General features: G+C 38.1%; 1 protein-coding gene across 1 annotated transcript in view; it reads right to left on the reverse strand.

The window, feature by feature from the left end:
- Positions 1 to 2,236: 2,236 nt before the first annotated feature.
- The window catches only part of LPCAT1 (lysophosphatidylcholine acyltransferase 1), a 105,919-nt gene continuing 80,676 nt past the window's right edge, over positions 2,237 to 27,479 (reverse strand). Inside the window, exons 11-15 of the mRNA XM_058023514.1 lie at positions 26,026 to 26,151; positions 20,262 to 20,415; positions 19,303 to 19,401; positions 15,235 to 15,373; positions 2,237 to 10,973 (exon numbers count right to left, since the gene is read on the reverse strand). Of these exons, the coding sequence (XP_057879497.1) occupies positions 10,789 to 10,973; positions 15,235 to 15,373; positions 19,303 to 19,401; positions 20,262 to 20,415; positions 26,026 to 26,151 (703 nt within the window). The 3' untranslated portion in view covers positions 2,237 to 10,788. The remainder of the gene's footprint in view (positions 10,974 to 15,234; positions 15,374 to 19,302; positions 19,402 to 20,261; positions 20,416 to 26,025; positions 26,152 to 27,479) is intronic.

Below are 27,479 nucleotides of genomic sequence, written 5' to 3' on the forward strand. Positions count from 1 at the left end.
GTTTTTAAGGTTTTATTTAACCTCTTATTAAACTGCTTTGACTTTGTTAGTGATAATTTTAATTAATATCTGTAATTCTAGCCTGTTTTGTCTGTGACAGTATTCCATGAGGGATCACTCCCATTCTCAACTCATGAACCTTTTGTTACTGTCCAGTTGTGGAGGGGAGTGAGTGAAAGGCATTGGTGGGAGCCTGGAATCCATCCAGGCCAACCCACCACAGTGGAATAGCATGGGCAGGTGCCCAGGACAGTGGGAACCTCCAGTGCATTGCAACTTCACCCTTGAACAAGTGCAGGTGGTGGAAAAACTAGTAAAACATCTGGAAAAAGTATGCTGGTGCCCTGGCTGCTCCAGAGAGACACAGATGATTGCAACATGCTGGGGCCTGGCCCAGGCCTGCTGGGTCCTCTTCAACCTTATTCATTACCCTCAAGGGGAGAAGAAGTCTTTGGATCTGATGACAAGAGAACAGGCCCTGCAGCTACTCTGACCCCAGTGACAGGCACAGCACCTGGCCCTGAGAAACAACCCATGCTGGTGTCAGCTGCTCCTGTACAGGAGAAAACACAGATGCAAAAGTCACCTTGTTCAGTAAAGGAGAACAAAGTGAGGTCATCACAAGAACGTGAGGAAGAGGCAGAACAAAGTGGGATCTTCCAACACTGGGATACACACTTAGCAAAAGCCATGTGGTTAATCAAGACCAGAGGATCTGCTACTTTGGCTGGCCATGCCCAGTCAAAACTTCCAGGTACTTTCATGTGGAAGGCGATAAAGTTCCTGTAATGCACGTAAAAAATATGCTGGGGAAAGCAATCTGGGTTACTGCTCCCTCAGGCAAAGGCAAATCCATTTGTGGGATGAATTCCATGCTCTGCACAATAAGCTGGAAGGGGGCATGTCCAGGGCAGCTGCCCAGAACTGTCCAAAGGGATATTCTTTACCATAGAACATCATGCCCAGTATAGAAATTGAGGGGAATTGCTGGGAGCAGCTGATCACTGTTCAGTGAGGGGCTGGGCATTGGTCAGAGGCTGGTAAGTCATTATGTTGTACATAACTTGTTTCTTTGGGGTTTTATCCCTCTCTTTGTTGTCACCTTTTTCATTATTTTATTTCAACTATTAAACTGTTCTCATCTCAATCTCCAGGTTTTTCCTTTTTTTCCCCAGTTCTCCTCCTCTTCCCCAGGGGTGGGGGAGGAGTGAGCAAGTGGATATGTGGTACTGAGTTGCTAGCTGACAACTCCAGAACTTGAAATTAGAGAATAACATTAAGTAAAACACTAACAAGTCTTCCCTTGAGGTCTTCATATCATCCTGAATGTCTGTCATTTCTCTGGTGAGCCTCCCCACTGGTTCACGTTTATTCTTGATACTGTTCATATTAATGGTTCAGCTTACACCCACTAGACCTCAGAGGATGCCTTTTTTCCACCCTCCATTATCAATTTTTCAGGTATATAGGTGGCTGGAGTGTTGGATCCCTTCTTGTCTGCTTCCTGAATAAAAAAATGTAGCCAGGGCTACTTCAGTCTAATTTTGATCTTTCAGTATTTTTCTTTAAGCACACAAAATAGAACTAGAGACAATATTGCTGTCACAGAGGGACATTGTTTTTTCTCCTTTTTTTTTTTCTCCCCTCCCTCCCCCTTTGAATCTCTGCATTTCATCCTCCCAGTTGTCAGGTAAAAAACACTTTTCCTACACACACTGACACAGAGAACACCCATCCACAAAGCATGCCTAAACATATACAGACTCAGTCTTGCTCACAGTTATGGTTTGTATCTTTTCCCTTATTGTAAGCCCTGTGGTTAAAAAAAGAAAATTGAAAAAAAAATCCAGAGAAAACCAAGTATTTTTTGTTCCATTTTTTAATTTGGCTTCACGCTGAAAATTTAATTTACAAGCCATTCACGAGGAAAATGTCCAGTTGGGCAGAATGAGCCATGATTGTGTAACTGCACTCAACACTTGTAGTGTATCATTTAGGTCCCTTTCAGTAAATCATCACATGCCTTCTATAGCACAGTTTAAGCACCTATATCATATGCTCACTTCATCACACTCTATAGTCCATTTTAACCTATCAGACAAGCAACAAGAGAAGAATGCTCAAATTGAGGTATTTCCTTTAAATATTTACTGATCACTGGCATTCAGAGGTAATGTTAAATCATATAGTTTTAAACATTGAAAAAATGTACAAAAACCAAGTTCATTTTTAAAAAATATTATCCTTAGTCTTCCATGCATGTTAATAAAAAATATAAAAATCAAATTTATAACACTGAAGCTATACCTTTTGTTCTGCAAAAGTATTTCCACAATTGGAGCCACAAGGTATGGTCATCTTTAGTACAATACTTGTTTTTGCTTTTCATTTTATGAAGTATAGTCAGTTCAGTGCAAAGGTAATAGTCTATGTACAGATATCATTGGAGCCACATGAGGGAAATTTACAGCAGAAAATATGCATTTAGATCATTATTATCCAGTAGCACTATATATTGTTACAGATTTACACTGCACATCCAAGGGCTCTTACAATAAAAACCTTTTTTCTTTAAACACCAGCTCTGTTTGAGCAGCCTTGAAGTCAGCAAGAGAAGTTGTACCACTGATGGATCAACCATGTGATACCTCACAAGTGAGTCCCTACAAAACAGCTTCCTGCTCTGTCAACACAGGTTTCCAGCTAAAAGCATCCTTTTCATGGCAGTGCCTAACTTGGATTCAGTAGAAGTACAAGAAAATTCCAAAATATGATAATTTCAGTGTTAACTTTTTCGGTTGTGCATTTAAAGTTTCAAGTGTGTTCAAAATCATAGCAATCTTTTTTTTTTTCCTCCCAAAGTATAAAAATGATATCCTCAATGCAAGTTCAACAACAGTGATCAAAATTTTTTTTTCTGAGTTATTTCTCAGCTTGCTGATTACTCAATTTTATTTTTCCAAAAAAAGATGAATTAGTATCTGTCATCAAATTAGAAATGTCTCACACACCTGGACAGATGCTGGGGATTACAAAAAGATTTAGAAAGTGGTCCCATTGAACAGATGTCAAATACTTTCAGCACAATGCTGCAACATTTAAGTAGTATAGTACATAATACAAGGTTAGCTGATGCTTACTCTTGGTCCTCTTCCATGAAACAAATTCTATCACTTCTAAAGAAATTTACTTCTGACTTCTATTTCTAACATTGCTGATTTACATGGACTCTTAATACCCTTAGAGCAATATGAAAAAGCAATATAAACAAATCACCAAACACAAACAACTATAGAGACAAGCAGCTGCAATGGGTTTGCTTTTTGTCTAAGTATATACAGTTGCTAAGGAGACATGTTTAACTTAAAGGAATTCTAATTCACATATTTAAAAATACAATTTCATTTTTAGATGTTGACTTTAAAACTGCTTTTGTTGTCTGGAAAATACAGCACTGGCTAACCTAAATGTCCTTTTTGAAATATAAGAAATATTTTGCTCGAAGTTCATTATAAAAGAAAACATAGGACAAAAAATATATACTTAGGCCATAAAAGATCTTTCAAAGTTTATTTCTTTAGCATTTAAAATACAAAATTGTCTTCATGCTGGATAGTGAATAAAAGACATGTATTTGGGTTTTCCCCATATACATTCATAGACTTAGAAACAACCTATTGTCAGATGAATTTCATTTCCAGTACCATGGTAGGATGAAAAGTATCTGAGCGTCAGCTTTCTTCGGTATCCATGAGGAGACTTTGTTTGCAATCACATTTATAGATCCTGCATGTGGAACATGGAAGTGAACAGGCTCACACTGAAAGTGATATAGATGTATATATAGCGAGTCAGGAGTCAATCCAATTTAAGGTTTCACTGTAAACTTCTAATACTTCTAAATTTAATGTCTTGTAGCTCACAGGAACAAGGACAATCTCATAAGCTCTTTCAGACCTGCTGTCACCTGGACACACCTGCAATGGTTGAAGTGTATAAAAAGAAAAAGCAGTTCTGTACCTAATGGCAGGCACGAACTAAAATAGTTTAGTTTTCGGTAGCAATACCAGAACAGGACTCAAATATTCACCTGCTGCTGCCGGCTCAGGGAGAAAAGTCCATGAACGTCACTTCAGCTTAGGAGGCAGCAGGGTCTCCCTCTGGCTGCAACAAACCTACAAAGAACAGACAGCACAAGCAAGAACTAGGGATACAGTAAACTGAATTCACCAGCCCAAGAGGCAGAAAAGATCCTTCTTTACTGTGGGAAAAGGCCAGCTGCCATGCTGGGCATGGATGGGATTTTCTACTTGCTGGTTTGGAATCAGGAGTTCAGCCTGATTTTTCTTCAGCTGACTTTGGCTCAGAACTGGCACTCTTAAATAACACCCCATTGACAGTATAAAAATAGAGTATTACAGAAGTCATGACTTCTTTCCCTTGCTTCTGACATTTTTGGTCAAAATGAAAAAACTGAAATGTAACACCCTACCAACAGATTATCATACAGCACCTTTTTTGAGATCCCCAAGCTATCTCAAGTGAGCGCTGATGTTCATATGGCTCTGTTCAACTTAGCTCAGAATAAAGCATGATAACTGTGATAATAAAAAAATATCCCAAAGAGCTAAGTTATGTAACAGGAATAACTGAGGTACAATCATGCTAAGGTGATTCTACTGTTTCTGACTGATCATTTAAAAACTGCAAATACATCTCTACCCCAAAGTTGGTCTGTACAGGAGTATTCTGCTCTGCCACCCTGCTAAGGAAAGTGGAATAAACAGCCACTGCCACCACACAACTAGTAAAAGGATTTTGCATAATGGACTTGCAAGACAATCCATTCAGTAGTGTCAGCTACTGTGCAGAAATGTGGCAGCATATCTCACAGAAACATAAACCCTCTATTTTATAAGCCTCTTATATCCTCTGCTCTCTTGGTATCACCCACCTCAGTTTAATCACGTTACACATGATAAAGCACGTCACACCATCTGGGGAAAAAGAACCTGCTTTCTAAAAAACAAATCACTTTCACTTGAAGTAGTCCAAGTAGTTAGTATCTTGAAAGAACCTGAAATGTTTCCCAGAGAAAGAAACTCTCTCAACTTGAGCACTATGAGACGCAGGAAATACTCACAGACCCAACAGCAAACACATCTAAAGGATGTCCTGTTTGCTGCTGTGTTCTCTCAGTAGTTTTAACTCAGGATTATCATTTAGACATGGTTTGACCACAAGGTGTTGGTGTATCTGTATATCCAGTTCACCACCATAACTATTCCACAAAACTAAAAAAAAAAAGGGTTCCTGTCATGTTTTGAATACTTTTTTCCATAATTTAAAGAAAAAAAGGCAGGGTGAGAAGATGAAATCTCCACTGTCAGTGACCAAGGCATTACTGGGATGTTGCAGTACCTTCAAGAAGTCACCCTCTGAGTAAAGACCACCTGGCTTAAATTCTACCTAGTCAGGACAGCAAAATTACCTGAATGTAAGCCTTCTTGCTCATGTGTGAAACAGATCTTGCAGTTTTGCTGGGCTGATCAATTAATAATTTAATTAATTAGTAACTAATTACCAATGGCACTGATGACAACACTTACTTCCATTTTCTATTCTTCTGGGGCTTTTTTGTAGTGATTTATTCAGAATAATTTGTTAATTTAAGTCTTCCTAATCAGCTGAGGTTCAGATACCTGAAAAGCAGCCAACTACTTGAAATGCCTGATTCACAGGGAACTTCTGTGCCTCAATATAGCTTTAGGAGCCAAATCTGAATTTTGCTAATGTAGAACTCTTGGCTAGTGCATTTGTCATTTCCTGTTTCTAGAACACTCATGAAAGCTCTGCTAGTGAAAAAAACAGAGGGTTCACATTAGGTAAAATGCAACATTTCAGAAAGTATTATGACCCACACTCTGAGCTAAAGAAAAATTGAACTTAGTTGGTCAGAACTTCAAACCAGAATTTTGTTTTCTCTCCAGCCTAGTTTAGTCTCATAATATATGCAAAGCTGTGCTTACAGGTTTTTTCTGAGATCACAGAATCTACAGCACATGCTACTGGAGTTCTGCAACTTGTATTTTTTAAGTCATGGCAGGTGTTTTTTTTTTTTTTTAATTTGTCCTTTTATGAGGATGCTATTATTGAAGGAGCAGAGAGCAGAAGGTGACTAAAACAGTTAATATGAGAAGCTATAGGTACCACATGGCAATATGAAAATAGGAAGAATAATTTACTGGCAATACCAAAGATAAACTTATCAGGGAACTCATAAATACATAAAACCACACCTGCTTTATAAATTTATCAGATGTTGAAGTGCAGCAATGACTTTTACAGGAAAATCTTTACTGCATTTTGTGAACACAAAAAATACTTCAACCAGCCCAATGCCTAAATTAGCTAACAAAGTTATTCAGCTTGCACGAAGATATTAGTAAAGAGCTCTGTGTGACACTTAGCTGTTTACTTCTGGCAGCTATGTCACTAAAGAGGTTGCATCACTTCCTCACTGCACACGTGTCCTTTTCAACCCCTGTGACCTAAGGATTTATACCTTGAAAATGGGATTAGCAAACACACACACGTCTGGTTGCTATTTCTCACACCTAGATCATTCTAGCTACAATAAATGCATCTGAAACATATAGAGTAATTAATTAAGATAAAACTAAGAGTACAGCCTAGTTTCTCCATCAGGCTTATAAATTTCCTATGAAGTTTTTAAAATTTATCTGTTACAGCAACAGACTCCCCAAAATATCTGTAATAACACTTGCCATACCGTGCTAGAGACAGTGGTTTAAACATGATTTGCACCTAACAAGCATTTGTTTGGTTTTAGTAGGGTTCCATTATGTTTGAAAAAATAGATAAACAACAAAAAACAAACAATGCCCCCCAAACTTCAGATATTTTGGATTTGGTGGTTTTCTGGGTAACTTTTAATACTTGTTCAGGCATATGAGAAGAGATACCCAGAGCCTTGGCTGGGTATTTCATACAGTATGTAAAAATTCAGGCTGATGCAAGAACTCTACTGGCAAGGGATGGCAGCATTACATAAGAGTACAAAAATGTTCACCAGAAATGTCAAATGCCTTCACATCACTGCATTTTTTGTGTAAGGATCATTTAAATTAAATAGTTGCTAAGTCTGCTTATGTCCCCTTGTAAATTCAGGGGGTATTGATAGTACCTGTTAAAATATACCAATATGCCTATAAAATCAGTAATATTTAAATGGAAAGCATTTACATGTCAGTGTTTGGTGAAGGGGAAAGAAAGTTTTCACTTCTACTCTGACTTTGCATCAGGTCACTGAAACTTAACTGTCACAATCCAGCTGCTCCACAGTCAATGCCTCTAAAAAGGCTTTTCATCAGGAACTACTGAAACACTTCTGCAGCTGGGGTTTGATGGATGAGCTGTAACAAGAGCATGGCTGCAGTCATGTGATGTGTTACAGGCCTCTGCCCTCAAGAGCCTGAGTTCACCATCCTGTGGTGATGTGGCATCCCTCTCACTACAGGGCAGTCTAATATGATATACTACAAATGCTAAAATTAATGGAATTATATTAATTAATCTCAACTTTTGTGACCTGATATGTGATCTAACAATGTTTCCATGCAGGCTGATCCTTCATCCTATCATTCCTCCTATTATGTCTTTATCTCATTCAGTAATTTCTCAGAAGAGGGAGATTCACATTTCCTTCCAGAATCTGTTGTTTTGTCTTACGCCTTTTTCTTTTTAATGATTTAATCCACCAATTTTTAAATGAGTTTTAATCCACCAAGAATACTTGCTTGTGCCTTGTGTTGGTCACAGCCTTCTCCAGCAGCAGCTCTGGACTGAGCTCACTGGTGCATGGGACTTTCAGTGCCTCTTTGGGGAGCCCGTTCAAGGGCCCATCTGCTACAGGCTGCAGTGCTCTCCAAGGCACTCTGTACAGCTTAGGTGCACACAAGAACAGCTATTGCACTCAACACAATTACAAAACACCTCACAAATAAAAAAAAAGAAGTCGATGAACCTATGGGTTTTCATCAAATAGATCCTCGAGTCACTCACACTATACATGCAAATTAGACACACTTGTATTTATCCAACTTCAATCAGTTTTCTTTGCTCTTTCACAGATGTGGTCAATGAATCTCTTTCTTTGGAGCTTCTCTCACTTCAGAGTTGTCCACAGGATTCTAAGCTTACCTCTTTCTTCTTTCCAGACACATGTTGGGGAACTCTCTCATTCCCCGCATTCTGAAATTCTCACATTTCCAAGCTCACATACAAAGGAAAAGATAACTACCTTAGCCAGTTCAAGCCACGTGCCATAGTCTTGTAGAGATACAATATGTCCAGACTACACCTGCCTTCCCTTACATACTGTGCAACTACAGAAAACAGACCTCAGGGACATCTCCTTGTAACCCTGGGGCATCATCAGCAAAATCAAGTGTCTCTACTGGAGTTCTCTGTCTTTTCTGTTTTCAAAAACTCCAGTTTCAAAAACTTCTTTCCTCCAGTGAAGGAAGGCAAGCTGTTCACCCCACCTGAAACCCTTCTCCTTGGCTATAAAGCATATTGTAAGAGACTTTTCCTAATGCTTGTCTTTTCAATTCATAGCTAGCATCTACCATCCTTGTGGAGAACAGTGTTCCTATTTCCTCTATAACAACTTTTTCCATATTCAAAGATTGTTCACATTCTTACTTCAGTCTCCTCTTCTTTGGATTAAAGGGTACTTTAGATCTCTTTTTGAGTACTTTCTGTCCTCCAGACTTTATTAATTTACAGCCCATCTCTCTCAGGTGCCCCAATATGAACAGGTACCTCAGGTAAGACCTTATCACATCTTGGTAACAAAGAAATACCACCCTGCTTCAGGGTTGTATTTGCACAGGCCACATGCTGATGCACCCCTCCATCATGAGCATCTTTTCTGCAGCAAAGAGTTAACAGTGCTAAGTTGGACATATTCTGTGCCATCCTTGCCTCCAGATATAGCACAGTAATACTCCTCCTCTGTGCAGCTGACTATTCCTACTTAAGTGTAGTTTCTCATACACCTTATTTTTTTCCAATCAATTTCTCCTATTTTTCATGATCAATTTTAATTCAAATCTCGCCAGTGAGTCTGTTGCTGCCCTGTAAGCTTGGCTTTTGTTACCTGGATAAATCAAAAATTTAATTATTACCTCCACATACCCCCATAAAGTATATTTTCTTCAATTTTTTTCCTCTTACCCTCTTTATTAAAGCCAGTTCCAGTTTGGAGACCTGCCACATACAGTTGAGGATTTCTAAGGACACATTCCAATACCCTAACGAGCTTTAAAACACCTGCTATTTAAAAAATAGTTATAAAAGCATTTGGAACAGACATCCTTTGCTAAAATTCTTCCATTTCAAATCTAGTTTTAAATTCCTTCGTGGAAGACTCTAATCTCAATAGTTTTCCATGCACAAAACCCTATAAAACTGGTCAGAAATGACTTAAATTTTTTTTTTGTTTGGAAGCAGAGTTGCCATCACAGTTATTTTGTGCCAGAGTCCTCCCTCCTCTTACTCCTTGAGCCTTCAGTCACATTTCCTAATCAATGAAGCTTTGTGGTTTTATAATAATCTAGATTTTTCTCCGAGACCTCCAGTAGCAGTTAAGGCATCTGGCTTTACAAAAGGAAACATATGTATTATTAATACAAGTGTGGTGGTTGTTTTAAACAGTTCTAAACTATTCTAAGCTTCACATACATTCTATGAAGTATATGTAATGTTGCTATAGAGATTTAACTAGCACTTCTTCAGGATGTTCTGCAACGTGCTGCTGGCTTGGTCTCTGAAGTGACTGCAACCTTTTCCAACTTGTGCTGATACACCAAAGTTTCCATGATGTATTCCATGCTATGTCATCTGTATAGGCTTGCTACAAAAGAAACCTGTGATTCCTGATAAATCTCAATCAAATATAGCTCTGTACGCATCTCCCATAAAATGCTGTGTGGATGTGATTTGGATTGGTTATGAGAGAAAAGCACAAACAGTTCAGTTATGTATTTTCAAACAGTATGTGGCATGTCAGTTTGGAAAGAATTCATGTTTAATTGCATCCGGAAGATTACAGTAGAAAAGTGCTGGGGTGAGGGATAAGGAGCCTCTCCTTTTCATTCTACCATGGAAAGAGAAACAATTTTGTCATTCAGCAATAAAAATAAAAAAGGAATCCTTAGCAAGTTTTTGTATTACTGTTTCCAAACTGTTCACTGAAACCAAAACAAAGGGCCAAAGTATGCTTGCCTTACTCAGGAGAATAATTCCCACCAAAATCAACAAGACTGACTATTCAGATATGGACAGCAAAGTTTGGCCCCAAATAAACATCCCCATAACTAGGGAAAACACTAATCACCAAAGTGCACTTTACACCATAGTAGCTACATTTTCTTTATACATGCACAGTTTGTGCGACACTCAGTACATGGAACTAGCCAATGGAATATAAATAAGTTGTGCCGCTTCCTTTTAAATATGAACATTAATAATGAAGCACATTCACATTTTTGCCTTTCAAAGACCTTTAAAAAAAAATAAAAAACACCTTTCCCAAAGTAACTTGGAACATGTTGTTAAACATAACACATATGATTCAAAGGATGGTATTCAGGTAGAACTTTCACACACAAAACTGGTATTTGCTGTATAATTGGAGTGACTTATGAAAATCCCAAGAAAATACAACCCTCTCACCAGGAGAGGAAGGTAACAGTTGTAGTGTTAAATCAGTTTCTTCTGCAAGGGCCTCCTTCTATCTTCAGCGCTGTCAGGGCTGAAGTCAGTACAGATACCATTAGGAGCAGAAAGAGATGAAGTCTTCAAGCCGCTCTCAGCTCCCATCTGATCAGCATAGAGATATTCCTCTGCAAACTGTGGGTGCAACACAGCAAATGTGTAGAAGTCATCTAAAAAAAAAACAGTTGTTGCACAGAATCAGCTCTTTGAAACAGAAGGATGCTAAATTTGAATACTTACACATACATAATCACATGATTTCTTTGGAGGAAAATAGCAGCAGTTAACATAATGCTATCCCCAGTGCTTGTTTTAGCTTTCAGCCTAACTTTATCACATCTGCAGAGCAGAGATGCTGCAAAGAGTTATCTAAGCTCTCTGAAAACACTTCAGGCTTAGCTGTATGAAGGGGTAAACAGACTCAGATTTGCATTAAAATGCATGATGAGCACCACATGCCCTGACATAGCATTTCACTATTCACTGGGGAAGTACAGAAGCCCTCCAGCTGAAGATCACTGAACATCAAGAGCAGTCATTTCTTAAATTCTTAAAACTCTTTTGCAAACATGCCCTTTAATGCTTTGCACTCATAGTTTGCTTCAACCTAACAGCAGCTGTCACTGCTGCCTTCTGCTTTCAAGATTTCAGCATTTTACAAGTCCCAATATTTTAGAGAATAATATTGAGGAGATAACACACAGGAAAGAGCTCCTGAATTTAATATTAGATAATAACACGATAATAAGAAAAGCCAGATTAGTTCTTGGTGGAGTGGGGAATCTTTAACATCAACAAGTAACATTCTGTGTTGAGAATCAGACACTGAAACTTTGTCTCAATTTGCCTACATGACTTTATCCAGACGTGATCTGAACACAGCTACTGCACAGGAACCAAGCAACAAGAAACTATTCTTATAATGTAAACTGACACTAGAAAAATCTGGATGTGAATGTTTTCACTAATTCAGTCACCTACAGTGTATCACACACCTCCCACTCCAATTCACTGTGCTATCCCAGAAGAGCTCATGATCAGATGATGATGTGAATTCCCTGGTGTGCAGAGCAGATGACACCCAAAGAAGCCTTTCAAAGGAGTGAAGCCCAGTTCCTCCTACAACTGGGCTGGTATGGAAGAAGGGAAACACTGCAGCTTTCCCTCTCTGCCACTCTTTGAGATGACATGATTTTTCAATACTGCAGAGGGCAAGGGAGCAAGGGAATGCCACATGGCTCACAGGGGCACTGAAGTTGTAGGGCAACCCTGCCTCTGAACTGTTGCAAAGGGATAGGTGAGGAGAAGGCAATAAACATAACTTTATCCTTCCACTCACAAAAAAATGGGTATCCTTTATCTACAGTCTATATGGATCTAGAGAATTCTGGACCTGTAACTTCAACAAAAGTTGATGAAGTTTAGGTCATGAAAACCAACATTACCATCTATGTTGAAAAACTCTACATACAACAGGCTGATGGATCATATAAATTATAGTCTTCATGAAGAAAGGGCAATCCAAATTGAACAGAGTGACATTTTGGATACATCTCAGTAAGCTGACATTTTGGGTCCTGCTGAAATAAGTATTGAAAGTATTAAGGAATACTTATTGAAGTTGTAGTCAGCAGAGTGCAATGAAAAGTGCTTGGAATCCCATTTGCCTTATTCATCAGAAACGTGAAACAAGGTCATGTAGAAAGAACCAACTATTCCAGCATCTAATCACAGGTCTCATCTTGGAGTTCAAACTGAAAGCAACTGTGAAGCATTAGACTGAAGGAAAAGGTCACCTCAGTCATTAATTTGGGGAAAGAAGGTGATTTTGCTATAACCTCCATTAAAAACAAAGAGACGAATAAAGAACCCAAAGTGGAGTTAAGATTCGTGTCTATGTCTTTGCATTAAGTCTGCACATGTACTACAAGAACTTCAAGAGGTTTTTGTCCTACCCTTGAAACACCCTGCTACCACTTGATATTCTTCCTGGAAGCTCTGTGCTCATTAATCTTCTCTAGTTTTTGTTTCCACTAAGCTAAATAACATTATAATCCTGTGGTTAATATATAATTATTTTAAGCAAATAATTTTTCCTTCCCTGATTCTTTATCCATACACATACTCCAAATATGGCCAATTCCCCCTTTTTTCTGGTTACAGCAAGCCAGGCAGTCATCAGAACATGTTCACAGTCTGAATTGTCTATCAAGAGCTGGTGGAGGGTTTCCTACAATTTGACATGCCCTCCTAGAGAACCTATTCAAACTCTCCAGAATCATGTCTTAAGACTGATAAATCTTGCCTCTGTCTATGCTAGACTAAAAGGAAAAGCACCACAATGAAAGTGCAACTGAACAACTAAGCCAACTGCACACTGTACAAGAGAACTGATACATAAATCTTTGGCAACCAGAGTCCTTTCAACCATGCAACAAAAATTCAGATTTCCAATAATTCAGATTCACAATCTCAATTTTGCTCTTGATTATTCTGTTTACTTGCAACCTGAGCTTTACCTTTGAGATGAGATCTGTGTCTTCAAGGACTCTGCTGTGCATGCAGCAATTTAGGTTTGATACTTTAGGTATTTTATCTTTTGTTCTTACAAGTAAGGCTCAACTTAATATTCCTGCTTTAAATTCCAACACCCAAGAAAGGAGATTGGCAGTAGACTTCTGCTGTGCGTATCCAAAATAACATTAGCTCCATCAGATACAATGCTTTGATTTCTCGGAACTTGTCTGGACAGTATCCTCAGAACTGTGTGGTCTGCAAGTTTTTTCACCTCTCCTTTCTAGTAAGTAAGTGCAACAAATTGAGCATGTGTGAGGTTCCACATATTCTCAAGAAAGGCAAGAGGTTGAATATTTATAGCAGGAATTCTCAAGACAGAAATGCAATTCCAAAAGTTTATTTGCAACTTCTAATTCTTTAATCTAGTAACTTGGACATTTACTCCCACTATTAAACTTTCAGATATGTCAAAATGACAGGTTTCTATTATAAAATGAGCACTTCTCTCAGAAAAATCCCTAAGGAAAGTTTCAAAGAAATTATGTAAACATCATCCTGCTATCTGCTTTGTGTTCCACCACAAAAGACTATTCTTGACTGTAAGATATAAAATAGTGAGAATGAGGGCCAAGCACTCCAGTGGTCACTGCTGTGGCTTGGTGGTCCAGATTTTCTTGTAATGGGAACATATGATGACCACTTAGGGAAAAAGTGCAGATGAAATGCAACAATTACAGATTAATATTAAAACATTAATTCTTTGGCAACTCACATGACCTGGTCTGAGTTCACTTGTACATGACTATAAATTTAGCTATCCTCAAACAATGAAATGTGCCAAAATTAAAATTCTGCTGCACTTACCAGCTTAAGATTTGTGCTGGTATTTTTGAAGCTGGTGATTGGGAGGTGGAGGGAAGAGCTGAGTCACTGCACATTATGAGTTGGAAGACAAGGAGCAACAGTGATAAGCAGGAAAAAGGCAATGGGCAGGATGGATGTGGAAATGCTGGGGATGTCACAGAGAGGCACAGAAAGGAAAGGGATAGTACAGCAGGTATCAAGGAGAGAAGACAGTAGTCAGACAAAAAGGAAAGGACAGTGGCAATACTGTCCTGATACTGATTTCAGTAACTCTAAAATATTTGTGTATTTGAAGCTTTACATACATATTGTATGCTTGAAACAGAGGAATTACTAATGTAGAAACTACGATTTACTAACACTAATGTATTGTTCTGTAAGATTTTTACCAATTAAGTACATACTGATTATCCTGAGGGAAAACAATTAGAACAGGGTATGTCATAAGCACATCTACTGGAGATAGTTAATATGTTGGCTATCAACAACTCAGTTCATACTCAAATGATACAACTAAATGTAGAACCTTACTGAATAAAACATAAATAATCTGAAGTAGCATGTAAATACTCTGACTCCCAGCACAATCTATTCACCCAGGTCTCAATTTTTCAAATGCAACTTTCTCGCCTCCATTCCACCTACAGTGCAGATTATAGAATAGGCAGCCTGGTTAACCCCCTCATTTCCTGCTCTCAGACACAAGACACAAAACAACAAGACAGAGCTAAGGCATGTTTCTTTAAAAATACACATTCACATACATGGACGTCATAGAACGGAATACTTTGAAGGAGCTAATCCTCATATTATGTGACTTGATGAGGAGGGGAAAACTGAAAACACACAAACATGGCATTTGATACCAAAGATGAAACTCATTTTTTAAAATGTAAATTTACTTTATTTGCAGTGTTGTTGTCAGTACTGAAGCCACCAAGCCAACTAAAAAAGGTAGAGTTTAATAAAAATGTGATTGCTTTGTTTATCAATATGAGTGCAAGCAACTTGGACATTTTGTGACAGTTCAGATGCCGTTAGAATGCTTACCATATGTAATCTTCCCTTTTTCCTCTTCATCTACAGCTCTAAAAAGATGTGTAACATCAATTTGTGACACACCCATGGCAGTCTTCAGGATATGAGCTAAATCCTCTTCTGTTACAGTTCCGCCTTCTGACTGGTACAGCTATGAATCAAGACAGCAAGATAAATCACTGCAAAGCTGAATGCCAGCTCCTATAAACAGCACTACACTGAAGCAAAGCAAAACAAAAAGTTGGTATTAGAAATTCTAGTCACTCTCAGACTGATGTGATATATCAAGGATTCCAGATTAGTCTGGGTAAAAAATATCATCAGTTCACATGTGTATGCTTAGAAAGTAAAGCTTGCTATTATCAGAAAAAAGTTCCATGTTTACATGTCTAACCACTGGAATCACTGTGATACTCAGCAACAAGACTGTCAAACACTAACATGTTTTGCAAACATATAACTGAGAACAATATTCAGCCCATTGAGCTACATAGTCTGTAATATTGGGAGATATATTTAGGTCAGCCTAAATCAGATACCATTTCCACTTGCTCAGGTGTAAAACTCAAGATTCCTTTGACCAAAATCCAAGAGCAAGCTTGCATTAAATGTCTGTATTTAAATGGTACTAATCAGGAGAATCCTATCCCATACACCAGTGATGGGCATACAATTTTCTACAAGCATTTATTCTAGAAAACAATCATTTGCATACTCTTACATCCTAAAGAGCTACCTCAGAAAGAGTTAGCTTTACTACTGAAAGATTGATAATTATGAATAATTGCTCATAGTCTCATTCCATTTTTGCATACGTACAGTGTTTTACCCTGAGAAATGGACCTGAATACTTCAAAACATCTGTACCAAATACAGCTTCATTAAGCTTCCTTAAAATAACTCAATTTGCCTATACAATGTGAGGTGAGAGAAATGAGGTTTTGAAATATTTCTCTCTCCTTTTCAAGCATGACAACACTGAAAATATCAAACCATGTAAAAAGTGCCATTTAGGAAACTTCCTTTTACTTTCTCTATATCATTGACAAGGTGGAAACTGATGAGATTGAACAAAACAGGTATAAGTATCTATTTTTCACACAGGCAGAAGCAATTGCCACAAGACAGCACACCTCTCCAAAAGGGGAATAAAAATATTGAAATTCCATGGAAGAAAACATATGCTCAAATCAAGAATCTTGCCTTTTGCCCCCCGGCACCTAACCTGCACACTGTTTCACAGGAATAGGGCAAAGACCAAGACATTTCTTTAATAAAACCTGCTACATTTTCACAGAACAAGTAGTGCAGGTAATATTGAGAGGCCACTATAAAAACAATATTGATGAGATTTACCTTTATTTAGCAGTTTGGAAAGGAAAGTGTAGCACTTACACTGGAGTGCTGCTCTTAGTCCAAACCTCCTGCCAAGGCAGGGTCACCTAGAGCAGGGTACACCGGAGTGCATCCAGGTGTGTTTGGAATGTCTCTAGAAAGGGAGACTCACAACCTCCCTGGGCAGCCTGTGCCAGGGCTCTGCCACCCTCAACATAAATAAGTTTTTCTTCATCTTGAGGTGGAACTTCTTGTTATTTAGTTTATGGCCACTGCTCCTCATTCTGTCACTGGGCACCACTGAAAAGACTTTGGCACCATTGTTCTGACACCCACCTTCGAGATATTTATATGTACTAATGAGATCCCCTCTCAGTCTTCTCTTGTCCAAACTAAACATCCCCAGCTCCCTCAGTCTCTCCTCATGAGAGAGATGCTCCAGACCCCAAATCATCTTTGTGGCCTCTGCTGGACCCTCTCCATTACCTCCTTGACCTTTGTTGAGGAGCCCAGAGCTGGACACAGCATTCCAGATGTGCCTCACTGGAGCCAAGCAGAGGGACAGGATCACCTCCCTTGACCTGCTGGCCACACTCTTCCCAAAGCACCCCAGGGTCCCCCTGGCCCTCCTGGCCACAAGGGCTCTGCTGGCTCATGGCCAGCTTGCCATCCAGCAAGGCTGACAGGTCCTTCTCTGCAGAGCTGCTCTCCAGTGGGTCACAGCCCAGACTCTGCTGGGACTTGGGGTTTTCCTCCCCAGATGCAGGACCCTGCACTGGCCCTTGCTGAACCTCATCGGGTTTCTCCCCATCAAACCCTCCAGCCTATGGAGGTGCCATTGAACGGCAGCACAGCCCTCAGGTGTATCTCCCACTACCCCCAGTTTTGTAACAACTCCATATAATGATACTATTTTTCAAGTTCTTCAGTCATACACTAAACACTAACTTTGAAAACTTGTAGCTATATGAAATGTTGCACTTTTCCTGAAAGAAGTAGCACATGGCAGAGGACAGCACCTGCTCAGAGTCATACACTCGTGAATTATCGAGGTCTTTCAATGGCTCCAGGTAAGCTGTATTAATATCTTATTGTAGGTGAAGTCAGGACAGGAGGTAGAAAAGGATTAAAAAAGGTTCTCTTTCCTTATTTTTTAATCCCAGAAGAAGCAAAATTTCCTCAGCTTGACACTTTTCTTAACCCTTCCAATCAACACTAGCAGGATAAAATGAGCCGTACCTGCTTCCCCTTGCTGAGTACTTCCCCTTCTTAATACATGCAGAAAGCTTCTCTGCAGTTTTACAGCTAACTTTATATTTTGTAATTAACAAAGTGACTCAAAATTATGTATTATGAGTCAGGGAGTGAAGCAGATAATGAAGAACAGAAATTTTCCAAAGACACAGTTTAATTAACTTCAAGTGCTTCCAGAAAGAAAATAACCATCCAATCTGAGCTTTTTTTTCTCTCAAATAATAAAATTATCTTGCATGTTATCAAGCATGACAGCTAAATAAAAAAAAATATTTCCAAAAAAAAAATAAAGCCCCTTTTACATTTACTTCAAATTTGTTCATTTTAGCATGAAGATACAGAGCTGACCAAACAGCATCTATTTTTCTATGCCATTTTATAGCTGAAATGGACTGAGTCAGGACAGAGACTTTTCTTTCTGCTTTTCCCTCAGAAGCAGCAATAAACAACAGCAGCTACTAATGGCAGATTTCCCACAACATTCGTAGGAAATAAATATTTTTGCTCTGTCCTCCTTTGCCAAATTTATTGGATTCTAGCTGAAGGCTAAGAATGATACATGTGACACTAAGCATTCACAGGACAGGAGCCTCATTTCTTCAGCAGCACTTATCTAAAGTCACCATGCTGAAGAACTGAATGTAACTACACAGAAAATAAGGTTGCAATGTAGCACCATGCACGTGAATGCTCTGAGCTCCATGTATTCAATAGTGAAGACAGCATCAAGACTTAGCACTTCTCAGTTTCAGTAACACTGAAGACCATGTGAGTTCAAGGCAAAGGGAAAAGATACTGCAGGATGCAGCAGAGTTTGCATGTTGAAACAGTAATATTAAAGAAATTAACTGAAAAGTAATAAATCAAGGTTTATTTGGGTCAGAAACACATTGGTTAAGCATTGCTGCTGTCACTTTCCCAAAAAGCTTGGATTAACAATCTATGGTGATGCCACAACAAACCACTGAGGCTAGAGCAAGATCAGGAGCACTTCTGGGAAGCATCAAGTCTGTACAAAGACTGCAGGACCACCACACATACGTGGTAAGACTAAGAGGGAAGAAAATTTTAAAAAGAAGAAAAAAGGAGATAGTAAAATCTCTATTAACATGTCGGAAATTAAAAAAATTATTTATTAACTTGAAAAATTAGATTTGTTTGAAACATTCTAAGAGTAGCAAGTACTACTCAACAGACTGTTTGTTTAGAGGAATCTGCACAATGGACTTGAAGTTTGAAACTTAATTTGCTAAAAAGGATTCTGCCAGAGTTTTACAGAGAATTTCAAACAGCAAGCGTTCATAATTTTACACAACTTACACTTGCAATGTATTCCCTATTAACAAGAACTCAATCTAACTTTCCATTAATACTGTTTTAAAATGTAATCAAGTATCAAAAGGAAATTTGGAAACATCTATTGAGTCTAATGCTGGTATTAGTAATTTCTAAAAATAAGTAAACTACATGGACCAAGAAAATGCAGCTTACCTGAAATGCCAGCTGAATTGTTTCCAGAGTTTTGGATGGCTTACAGACAACTGACAGAGCAATGACAAACTCCCGAATGTCAATTACACCATTTTCATTCTGTGAAGAAAAACCTTTCATCAAAATAGTGCAGTTTGTCTGAGAAGTTTCATAAATAACTAACAGTTGCTAAAAATGCAGAATACTCAGAAAGATTGTTACATCCACCATGACCAAAAAAACAGTCTCACTGAAATGAAATCACATGAGGACAAGAACCTGGGTGAAAGCTCTGCAGATTCTTTTCACAGTCTCAGTCAAAAGTCACAGTTTAAATATTCTTGAAAGACATCACTAGTACTGTCACACCTCACTCGCATATTTAGGATTTTTCCATCTGAATCACTGGGCTGAAATAAAAACCAGAGAACCAGAGGACAACATACCCTAATTTAAGCCCTGAATACATGACATCTGCTCCAAGAGAGAACACTGTGGACATATCCACCTCCTGGTCCAGACAGCACCTCATCCACACAAAGATATTCATCATTTCCCCATTCTGACTGATTGCCAGAGGAATGAAAAACTGGCTCACTTGCCAAGATCCCTCAGGTTTCAGGCTCGTAGAAGAACAAGTCATTTATTTACAAGGTAAACAAAATATCAGCTAACAGACACTGCATTCATCTGCTATGAGCAGCAGCAGAGGTCTAGCCCAACCCTACCTTTCTTCCTCTTCATATTTTGCATCTAGAAAAGAGATAGTTTTTGTCCAGCTGATACTCCTTCTAAGTTCTAGCTGAAGGAATGCTTTTAGCTGATGATAGGTGTCCTTACCTTGTTAAAAGGGAAGTGCAGTAAGAAAATTTTATGGTAAAATGCTCAGAAATCAGACCTCAGTGAATTCAATTGAAACAGAAGTAGGCTAAAGTGGAGTTTACCAAAAACACTAAAATTCTAAACTTAATGTTTCTTACCTCATCAAAAAGTGCAAACATACTTTCTAATGTCTGAGAAACTGGAAATTCCAAGTAGGCTGAAAATTGTTTGAGATCAACCTTTTCATTCTTCATTTTCATGGCACTGGCAGCATATTTATCAAGGTCATCTTCAAGTGTTTCTGGCTTCAGCCTATAAAGCATAGTATTTTTGCACATTTTAAAAATCAAACCAGTTTTAACAATATGTATTTCAAAATATCAAATGAAAAAATGGATGATTATGGTGTAAAGCATTAAAAAGTCTGGTTTCAGAATTATTACACAACTTTATTATCAAATAATGCATTTATGTAGTTTTAAAGCTCCCATTAGTTCTCAAGCTGTATCAGGAATTACTGCAAGGGCTTAAGAACCCTGGACAAACTCATGTCGTTTAGTCTACCTTGATGACAAGCCATATGTGCAAGCAGTTCAACAGGAAGAAACACAGTCTAGAACTAACTAATAAATTCCAAGCATGGAGAACTAGGTGGAATTTAGGTCACCTGAAAATGGCTGTATTGTAGGACACTAACATAAACCAATTATGTTTCCAAATTTACTAATGTCACTGAACAGGAAGGACATGATGCATCTTACCTAAAAAAAAATAATCAGGGATTACATAATAGTGATTATACTGTTAATCCTGTTTATCAGTCCTCATTTTTCACATTCAGTCTTGAGTTGGACACCATTATGAGGTAACCCAAACAAAATTCTTGTAGTTCCTACAGCTACAGAATTTCCTTAGTCCTTCCCTATTGCAAAACCAGACATTGATGGATGAACAACTTTATACAGATATCTTTTATACCTCTATAGATATCTACTGTATGGCTGTTGGCTGGTTTTTTGCCTAAGTCAAGCTTCCTGTTTTGGGTTTGCAAAAAAAAAAAAAAAAAAAGAAAAAGAAAAAAAAAGCTAACAACAACAACAGAACAACCCCAAAACCAACCAAACAAAAAAGCCCTACTGAATAATCTTACTATGAATAAAATAAACGGTGCTGCAGGTACGATGTAAAGAAAAGCAGCTTTCCCCCCAAATATAACATCCAGAAGATCTGGATCAGGTCTCCTCTGAACTGATTCAGAGTAACTTGGGCATCTTTCCACTCAGAAGACAAAAAATGCCAGTAAAGTCTCCTCCTTCTGCAGTTGCCTGTTTTGCTGCTTGCTGCTGCAGACAAAGAGAAGCAGTTATTCATACAACTCAGAAGCTTCCACCAGAACTGTTCCCAGACTGCAGCTGGGACTCTTCAGCAGCTTCCTCTCAGCAACAAGAATGAATAAAATGCTTAATATCAGCATTCTGAGGAGCTTCTGAAAAAAGATAAGAGCATTTCTGCTAGGAAGATGATCTGATACATCAACTCCAGAACTTGATTGCTTGCTGTAGTGACCCTTCCTAAAGATCACAACTCTTAAGTAAAACTCCCATGGTTTTTGTCATGACCTATATGACTTATCAATATGTACTAACTAAACCATGCCAAAACCTGTATGTCTGAATTATAAGACTTGAACATGCAAGAATTCTTCCAGAAACCCATGACTCCTATAGAAAATTCACAAATTCTCCATCGTAGCTTTAAAGCACTTATCTCAAGATTTAGTTCTAGAGAGTGAAAAAAGAGTGAGACATCCTTCTGCAAGCATTAATTTTCCACAATCAAGTAGAAAAGTAGAAGGAACAATAACAAAAAAAATCCATAGAGGATTTGAGATGCACACAGAACTCATCTTCTCACATGTAGGATTATATGCAAGAAGTGTCCACTGATAACACATCCTAGAGTAGTGGCTGCACTGGATTTTAACAGTAGCACGAGGACAGCTGGCATCTAAATCCTCCCTTGAGATAAGCCCCCACTGACGCAGAATATGTAGTGTATCATGTGTCTCTAAATCAGAGATTTTGTTTGCAATTAATTGTCTCAAAATTCACCTAGAACTGAGGGAGCACTCATTTGATGGGTAGCACTCAAGACTTGCAAGATCTCCTCTTCACCAGTAATTAAGACTGAACAGTTATAGAAGCTTGAAGGCAAAATCTTGTATGGAAAGTCACACAGCTCACCACAAATCTTATAGGCATCTTGTGGTTTATGTTTTTGTAAATATAGAAAGAGGTGTAAGGCAATCTCAAAAGCAGTATGTGGATCAGTGAGGCAAACTGCTTCAACTTGAGTATGACAGCATTGTGCTTCTGGTCATCCAACGTGGGCTCACTTCCCTCTAACCTTTCAAAATCAGGAAGTCATTCATATGTTGATGACCATAAGCTGCTAAACTGAACTCTTCAGAAGCCAAGTGCAAATCTCATAATAAGTTCTGAACCAATGTGAAAAGGTCTGAATGTCGCAATTGCTTTAAAATTGTTACTTTTATCCCAATGGAGGCCATAAATTATAGAAAGCCCAACAACTGTCTTCCCTCATGAAATCATGTTTGTTGGCTTAATAGTTTCCATGCAGGATCAAGGCTTTATGACATATAAAATTATTTGCTGTTGTGGTGTTTTGATTCATTTTTTAGGTCAGTGCATACTAAAGAGAACAGGAAGCATTCCTGAGTCCATGAAGATGGAAAGGACATTCTTCAAGATTAACAGCTCTGAACATCAAATTTTTCACAGCAGACTTCACAAGGAAAACCAGATCCCTCAAGGTAGAATATTTTACAGCATAATTATCACTATTTTTAGTAAGTATGCTAGTTTTAGCTATATTTGACTATTTGAAAATAAGCTTATTTCTTGCATGCTGGGAACCTGCCAAAAACCTTCAGAGAGCTGGAAGAACAGCTGGATTTTGTAGCTAGCTACTGGAAACTGCAAGCACAGAGAAACATGCCCTAAGCCAGAAAAGACATTCAACTTTATGTCTGCTGATGTACTTATGTGCAACTTCTTGCCATCACAGAGCAAGTATACTGAAAAACTGCAAAACTGACCCTCTTGAATACTCTTGGCACACCCTGCCTTGATCCACCAAAGCAGGGTCTGCCATGGCTGGTATTTGCTGTCATGCCTGATCCTTGATCACCTCCTGTATTGGAGAGCATGGCTTTTATCACAAATGCAGAAGGTAAACATCCTCCAGAGGTTTATTTCCTTGTTATAGATGACATCTGAGCACTCTGAAGTCACAGCACAGGTAGTTAGCTGTGAGGGTTATTACTCTGGAGACACAAAGTTCTACCTACAGTCTGGCCCATTTCAGACACACATGGAGAGCAGAAATCTGCATTGTAGTCTGGATGGTAAAGGCTGTTGAGCAAGAATAGACAGGCACCAGGCCTGAGGTCCTTGCAGATCTTGGTAGCTTACAGCTGCATTGACTAAAAGGATCCTCATGGTCAACCCAATGAGGTAATATTGGCAATTAGAAGAAACAGAAGCTTAAAACAACAGGGGCAAATAAATTCAAACCACAACTCAAGGATATCCTTGCAGGCAACTAAACAAAAGCAACTCATAAGAAGCATCTCATAAAAAGACAGACTAGACTTAATTAACTGTATTAACACTTCCTGAAGGAGAAGATATTCAAAGAGGCTTTAGTAAGGCACAAAATCCAAACAAGATTCAATGTCCAGAACATGGCAATAGATTCAGTTCAAATAAAAACAGAGATTCACTTCACACAGTAGGAACATCACTTACAGAATAAGTCATCAAATGAAGCAGAGGATTTACAATGTATGAAAAAAAAAAAAAGCTTTAACTTAGACTGCACATATTTTAGCAATTAGCTTGTTGGTCAGACATAAACTATCAGACTGAAGAGAAACATGACTCCTTGAGGAGCAATAAATGCGCAATTTGAGAAGATAAGTCTATGATCAATTGATGTCATTGATAAAGCAGTCATTTTATCACAGAGTTTGGTACAAGCCCGCTGTACAGCCCAAGCTCTTCCTTAGATGAAGCATGAGAACTCATTGCTGTGCCTGCATGGATTCTGGACTGGATCCTATCCAGCTGAGTACAGGCTAAGCAAATTTTACAGACAACGATAATGAATCCTTAGACACAATGCGCACAGAAGTAACTCTTCAGTAGAGCAAACTGAGGTGTAAGTTGATTTCAAAAAATCAAAACCAAAAAGAACTCTGAATTTGCCTTACTATAGGAATTCTAAAACTGGATCTTACCTTGAAAGTATGTCATTGCTCAAAAATAAATGTTAAGACTGGATGAAAAATCCATTGGGTAAAATTTACTTTTCCAGTTTATTTAGGGATGCTAGTGGATGATTTTAATGCCTCCCTGACCTCAAAACCTTTGAATAAACAGCAAAATGACTACATTATTATCAAATGTGCATTAGAGATGAAGTCATATTACAATCTTCATCCAATTGTGCCAGAAAAATACCAGCATAATATCCTTCTTATTGGCACATGCCCAAATTCAGAGAGGATTATATTTTGCCAAGGATTAATTGCTCATACCAGAGAGAGAACTTCTGGGCTGCAGTGAACCTCCCTCACATATGCATGTAACTGTTTCAGAGGCCAAAACAAAAGCGTAATTTGAAAGAACAGCTTTAAACTGAGCAGACAGAAGCCAGACAACTTAACAAGAGGATTAAAGTGAATCCCAGGATTATCAACTGCATAATAAGAGACGTGGGTGGTTGGTTTGTTTTGTTTCACTTGTTTTTCTTCCTTAGTACTGTAAATTCAGAGCCTTTTAAACAAAGTGAGAATCTTTATTTTCCCCTATAAGTCTCTCCTATCCTAATGGAAGTTTTTCAGATGAAAGCCCTGACAATAGATTAGTACATGCTTGTCATCTGAATTCCTTGTCCTATTGGATGTCCTACATTCCTTATTATCCAACAGAGCTTTTTCTTTATTTTTATTTATGTACACAAGCTGAAGATGAAGGAAAAAATTAGTGAAAGGAAATAAAATACACAATGGAAACATTAGACTATGCTCTTTCAAGTAATGAGACAAGAAAATGAAAAAAGGTCTTGCATATTGAGAGTTAATAGGATGAGGCTGTACATTTAGTTCATAGTTGCTCAATAAGATCACCGGAAAGCAGGAGAAAAATTGAAAAACAGCAGCAAGTTCTACTACTTGGTTTAGTAATGTAAATTGTAGTAAATGTACAAATGTAGTCAAAATGTAAATTTTTCAGGTTTGCTGAGGCTTTTTTGAAAGGTAGAGCTCACAGGAAATGACACTTTGGGAAGAAAGAAGAGAGCATCCATGCTGCGTGCACTGAGCTACAGCTGCATTAGAAAGTCCATCTGGCAGTGACCTGCTCAAAAGATCAACCACCACCTTGTCCTTCTCAGGAAAGGGTGACCCCTCTGTCCTCACTATTACAAGGTTAATCCAGCCGCAAGATTGCTGTTGGCAGCATTTGTTTTCCCTCCACAGATGTCACAGGAAAAGACAATTGACTCTCAACTGTATCAAATATTAGGAAACCCACAGTATTCCTGATCCTCTTCAGAAACTGTCTTCTAGCTCAGGAATGAATGCTTCAGACTCTGCTCACTTGTCAGATGGAAAATAAGAATTTTACAACCTACTCTATTCATTAGGATTCAGGGGTGCTGCTTGCAAGTGGAGTACTGTTTTAATTTTACACTTGTGTTTCCCTGATTGTATGATGACGACACTCCATTTATACTCATAAATGCAATATTGTTACATGATGGGAAAAACTACAGATATATAATAAAGAAGCATATAAACATATGAATATGTTACATATAAATATTGTATATGCTCACCCAAGGCTTCTCACAAGCTTTGCAAATTCTAAAAGACATGTATCTGAAGGTAGACGAAGCTGTCCCTCAGCCAAAGCCAGCTGACAGTCTTCAAACGTGTAGTCTGTCACTGGAACTCCCAACGCCCTTGAATAAACCAAAGAAACACTGTAAACAAGACAGTAAGAAAACTGAGCAGAATAATCACTTTTTTCACAGCAAGAAATCCTGTAACAATTATGCTTTCAATTCTGGAAAACTATAAGGAAGAGACAATAAAGTAAGTTTATACAGAGAGAACGAAATATGGCACTTGATCTGTTGCAGAGCATCTGCTTTGACTGAGTCCATGAAAATATGCAAGAACACAAGTCAAAAATTAGGCAGTGCATAGACTTTCACAGACAAATTTCATATAAGTGAATATCTAGGGTTTCAAAATGTTTAATCTAGAACCCAAATATATATTTATTAACAAATGTGTCCAATATTTTTATTATTGATTTATTAATGTGTTAGCGCAATCACCTGAGCAGAACAGCTATTACCTTCAGCTAATATTAATATTACACAAAAGGCAACATTTCTCTATAAAGAACAGCTAGAACACAACATATAAAAACAAGTAGAGTTAAACTCTAGGCAAACAAGTTATTTTTAAATATTTTCTACATTAAGGTAGGAAAAAATACTCCCAAGTCTTTATACACTAAACAATTCATTACTGGTTTTGGCTTCACTTCTAACTTGATGCTCCAAAAGATAATTGATGGAAATTCTGATATTGTAGCTGCCCCGTATTTGCTGCAGCAAATGCAGCAGTTGACAGAAAGAGGTGGTGTGAAAGAGGACTTTAAGAATTCAGTGTACAAACATAAGATGCAATTTAGAAATCCAACACAGCTCCATATAAGCTACTCATCTGCCACATTTTTTATTATACTTGATTTTACTTATCATAGTAAGGAGCATTATCTCCTTTATGCAGCTTTTTCTAGTTTGATGAAATCTTCACAAAATTTGTTTAGTTACCTTAATTCATTTCATCTACAGTTTGCCTACCATACCGCTAACAATCTTTTTCATATGTGAAGTTCATATACACTAATGGCAAGACTGATGCAAAATCCTGAGGTCTGCCACACTAATTCTGGCTTTGATGAAAACTCTGCATTCAATTTTCTGCTTTACTATAAGCAGTTTGATCTGTAATGGCAGTTACCTCTTATGCAAACAATTTCTGTCAGTCTCTTCCTCAGAATCTCATTCCAAGGCCTTTGAATAGCAAAGTAAATAACATAAGCCAGTTCTCTTCTGTCCAGGGACTCTAACATATAGGACATGCACCAGACCTTAAAGGTACTGATCAGGGCTTCTCTCTTCTCTTTGAGGCTGAGAAAGGCAAACATTTAGGAAGAACACCTCACTAATAAATATTCAAGCTCCAAAGTACCAAATGTGGTAAAAAAACAGAT

The sequence above is a fragment of the Melospiza georgiana genome, chromosome 1, assembly GCF_028018845.1.
Source record: "Melospiza georgiana isolate bMelGeo1 chromosome 1, bMelGeo1.pri, whole genome shotgun sequence".
In the NCBI taxonomy this organism is placed as follows: domain Eukaryota; kingdom Metazoa; phylum Chordata; class Aves; order Passeriformes; family Passerellidae; genus Melospiza; species Melospiza georgiana.